Source organism: Nansenia antarctica, assembly GCF_963989245.1.
Source record: "Nansenia antarctica genome assembly, chromosome: 15".
NCBI lineage: Eukaryota > Metazoa > Chordata > Actinopteri > Argentiniformes > Microstomatidae > Nansenia > Nansenia antarctica.
The window spans coordinates 12,228,904-12,233,678 of record NC_137685.1 but is presented as its reverse complement, the minus strand read 5'-3'; the positions used below and the strand labels follow the sequence as shown (position 1 = coordinate 12,233,678).

General features: G+C 40.6%; 1 protein-coding gene across 1 annotated transcript in view; it reads right to left on the bottom strand.

The window, feature by feature from the left end:
• Positions 1-2,837: 2,837 nt before the first annotated feature.
• Positions 2,838-4,775, bottom strand: part of klf15 (Kruppel like factor 15) — an 11,065-nt gene continuing 9,127 nt past the window's right edge. Inside the window, exon 3 of the mRNA XM_080545885.1 lies at positions 2,838-4,775. This exon is cut by the window's right edge and continues 27 nt beyond it. Coding sequence (XP_080402011.1) covers positions 4,634-4,775 — 142 coding nt within the window. The 3' untranslated portion in view covers positions 2,838-4,633.

Genomic DNA, 4,775 nt, shown 5'->3' with positions numbered 1-4,775 from the left:
AGGAGGAGGAGGAGGAGGAGGAGGAGGAGGAGGAGGAGAAGGAGGAGGAGCAAGAGCAAGAGGATGACCAAGACTACGACCTAGGAGAGTAATAGCCTCTCATGAGATTCGGACCACTTTGGTTGACCATCTTGATGAAGTGGGTTTCCAACCTCGCAGAACGGCCGCAACGAGGAAGGAACGTCATCAGCCAGTGTGCCGTTGTTGAAGTTCCTCACTGGTTCATCAACCAGCCAGTGTGCCGTTGTTGAAGTTCCTCACTGGTTCATCAACCAGCCAGCGAGGGAGGGAGGAACATCACCACGTGCACCGCTATAAATCACCAAGATGTCCACCATCCCCATGCAACCCATGGCCCCTACAATAGTGCCCATCTTATCACTTTCTTGGAAACACTTACACAATGTCCTCCTCACCCCAGCCGAGCAGATGGATGGCCCAGAGCAGTCATCTGGGACCACCCATGTCTTTCCGTTCTTCATCTGCCACCATAGTGTTAAGCGGTGCAGCCTTTTCTATATGTGATGTGTGTGTGTCTGTGTGTGTGTGTATGTGTATGTGTCCGTAGCATGACATTTAAACCAATCAGGAGTCGCCTATGCGTCACATGCCCGGCAATACAATAGTATCTTGAGAAAAGCATGCCCAGCTTCAGACAGCTCTATCTCAAAAAGTATACATGTCACAGCTTAGATATTCACATATTCATTCATTCATATTGGGGACGAGATGCACTGTATATAATAGGTTTTGTGTACCTTAAAAACTGTCACAGTCACAAGTTAGAAAATGGGTTTGAAATGGGAATTACCAAGCTGCTGCTAAAGATTATGAGTTATTTAGTTAGTTAGGTATTATCAGTTATTACTTGAACGATAGCAATGGAATTCCAAACCCAACAAGAGAGTGCACGGAATGTTGCGAGATTAGCATTGGGATGTATGACATGTCAACACACACATTTTCAACACAACACACCTGCACCGCTTACTTCACCACCTGGGTGGGATGTTTTTTATTTCTCAACCCTATTGAGGAGTTGTCTAAGCTTGGCATTGGAAGATACATGAACGCAGACCCTAGAAGGCTTAGTATTTTCTTTTTTCTATTGTTTGTTCTGTATGAAGAACATGTTACATATCTAACTGTGTTCACTGAGATGTATAGGCTACAGTATTTCAGAATAAAAAACATTCTATTCTTCTATTTGTGTTTTTTTATATTTGAGTATGAAAACATAACACAATTGACAACAGGCTACTGTTAAGGCGTACTAACTGTGCCCTAACTTGTGGAAGCAATGGAGGAAAAACTGTAATAAACAACTGTAGATGTAGGTCTTGACACCTCTCTCTCTCTCTCTCTCTCTCTCTCTCTCTCTCTCTCTCTCTCTCTCTCTCTCTCTCTCTCTCTCTCTCTCTCTCTCTCTCTCTCTCTCTCTCTCTCTCTCTCTCTCTCTCTCTCTCTCTCTCTCTCTCTCTCTCTCCACAAACCAGAACCAATGAATCATTCAGACAATTCCCAATTCCCTGTAGTGGGGCCCAGTGAGCTGATCAAAGACATAAAAAGTGTGTGTAGGACAGGTGACCTTGAGGTTGCCTGAATGCCATAAAGTCAACGGGAACACTGATAAGATACCGTAAGTGTACTTGTATGCCTTCCTGTGTGTATGTCACCAGATGTTTTTGAGTGTACACAACATTTTTGGAAATGGGGTCACCAAAAAAACATTGATGTCCTTTGAGTGAGACACTATAATAACTAACAGAGGACCTGTGGCGCTGAGCCTCTAACCCATATCCTGACAGAAGCAAAACATAGTCACGTTTAAGGGGCGCTAAAACAATGTTGTTACGTAATATTGTATTTTATCTTTACCTGTTCTTTTTACTGTTTTCCCCTGCTTTTATATTCATTCTATGCTTGTATATGTTTTTATATTCACTTTATGTTCTTATCCCTGTTGTAAAGCACTTTGAGCTGCATTTCTTGTATGAAAGGTGCTATATAAATAAAGCTTTACTTACTTACTTACTTACGTTTAAAAACACAACCAAATGACATTATGGTCTGATCATCCGGATCTTTGTTTTTTACTGTTTGATCTTTCATGGCTGGAATACTTTTTTTATTACTTTTATACTTTTATCCTATTGTTGTGTTTTATTTTCTCCCTGTTTTTATTTATTCTTAATGTAAAGCAATTTGATTTGGTATGAAATGTGTTATATATAAATACAGTTTGATTGATTTAAGATAGCTCTTCAACGACTAGGCTAATTAGCTGCTAGTCAGTGCAAACGTCTGAGAGTGTGACAGTGTCCCTTAACATAAATGTTGACGTATGACAGCTTAGGTACCGTACTATGTACATGTTCAACCCTCTATACTGTGAGAGTCATTGCAAAGGTTGTCTCAGAATTCCTGCCTCCCTGCATCCCATCATCCTCCAAGCACCTAAAGAGAGAATCTAGAGTTACAGTCCATTCCTGGACAACATCCAGAGGTTGGGATAGTCCACATTACAAATCAGACGGGTAGGACGTATAGATGAACATCAGGATAAATGGATGTCAAGGTAAACGCTACTGCAGAGGAGAGGGGATCGGCATACAAGATGAATTAGTTGTCTCTCCTACCTAGACCACCCCATATCTGTACCTGTACCTTTTGCTAAGGTAGCTCTACCTGGGATAATTCACCCAAATTACAAAATTACATATATGTTTCTTTACCTTATCAGCTGTCTATGGACAAGGACAGAGTAAATACACTGTGGTAATTATTGTAATGTCAGAGTAAATATTGTGGAAAGGATCACATACAAGTACGCAGGATCATTTATTTTCCTTTTTATTTGTAAATGCATCTTGGGTAGAACAAAGAAAAAATATATAATATATTCATATGTACTGAAACGTTATGTTATGTACACGTTTAGGGTTACTAGAAATCTTCACAACCACAGACTTAAGATATGTTATCAGGATAGTCTTTTGTGTATTCTGTGTGGATGCAGCTATGTACACTCCTGCGTATTTACATACATTCATAGGATGCGATAGAACAACCTGTGTTTTAACACAAGCGTTCAAAATTCAAAAATTGAATGAAAGGAATGATGTACATAATAGTGTACCCCCTGCTTTTTTCCCGTCTGCGAACATACATGACATATGCATGGACGGTATCTCACACCCATACATATTCACAACAGGGCATGGCATACATAGCAAACACGTTCAAGAGCAAACAGGACATAAAAACAAGGACAACTGTGTCATGGCCTCAAAAAAGGGTGTTGACTATGTTTCCGAGAAGGCATGTTCCCGGGTGTTCAGCACCGTGGTTTGTGTCCACATACATGACCCCCACGCTAACATAGCCTGGTGAGGGCAAAGGCTTTGCGGGTATTCCAGTAACAGATTGGATAGTTGAGGCAGATTTTTGTGTCAACAGCAAAAGAGAGAACAAGCTCGATGAAACATTCAATTCCATGGTTCTGTAATATGCTGAGCATGTGTACAATAATAGATTTCCAATTACATTTCCTGATTTTCGGAAACCATTTCAGTGACATAGAAAGGTGTGTGTGCCTTTGATAAACAACCTGTTATTTGACCATCTCTGCCCCCTAGTAAGGATGCTGTGGTATACTTAAGGCCGGACAAGTGTCTTACAAACGGCTTGAGCCACTGATATGAAGAAAAAGACCATCAAATAACACATAACATCATTTTTAGAATAAAAAGCTGAATACAAATAAAAAAAATCTAACACTGATTGGAAGGCCTGTTTACATATAAAACAATTGACAATCATTATTGTGCGCATTATTTATTTTTGTTGCGTTTAGATTAGTATTTGTCCATCGTCCTTTTATTTCCACCTGCCTTATGTCAGGATCTGAGCAGGCTACAGTTGTTCTGGAACTCCAGAAGAGTCCCAGTAGCTTATAGTGACGTGTCCTTATGCTGTTATCAGTAGTTTGTGTCCAGAAATCACAATTGTCCTCTGCCTCTCCCTTTGCATAAACAATGTGTTGAATGATTAAGCTCTAGTTGTCAGTGAGCTACTGTAGCAAGGTGAAAAACAAGGACAAACGTTTCTGGAGAAACTTCAACCTGACTTCCTAAACATTGCATAAGATGAGGAATGTCCAAAACCATTGGCGGATTCTTAAAAAGATAAAAGGCAGTTTTTATCCAGGTAAAACAGAAAAACAAGGCTACTATTGAAGCAATTATACATGTCAGCTTGAATGAAAAAAGCTTATCTTATCTTTCATCGACAAAGAAGATAACAGAAAAACAAAACAAAGAGTTACAACATACAAAAGCACCAACAACAACAATAATCTCCAGACAGGCTGATTACAGAGAGACAAAGATGGTAACTGTCATTTGTTGGTTTTTGTATAATAAATTATCACCAGATCACAATCACACATTTTGCTAATAGGCAAGGCACACACACGTTCTGTCTCACTCACTGTCTCTCTCACTCAACTCACTCACTCACTCACTCATTCACTCATTCACTTACTCACTCACTCACATATACATACACACACACACACACACACACACGTGTCCTGTTCCGTTATCTGTGTGAGAGTGATACAGGAGAGGACTCAGTTTGCAGTGCGCACGTTCCGGCTGCTTCGTGGAAAACGGTGGACTTTGATGTGTTTTGACAGGTGGTCACTGCGGGCGAACTTCTTCTCACACACGGGACACTGGTAGGGCTTGACCCCCGAGTGGGACCTCCGGTGT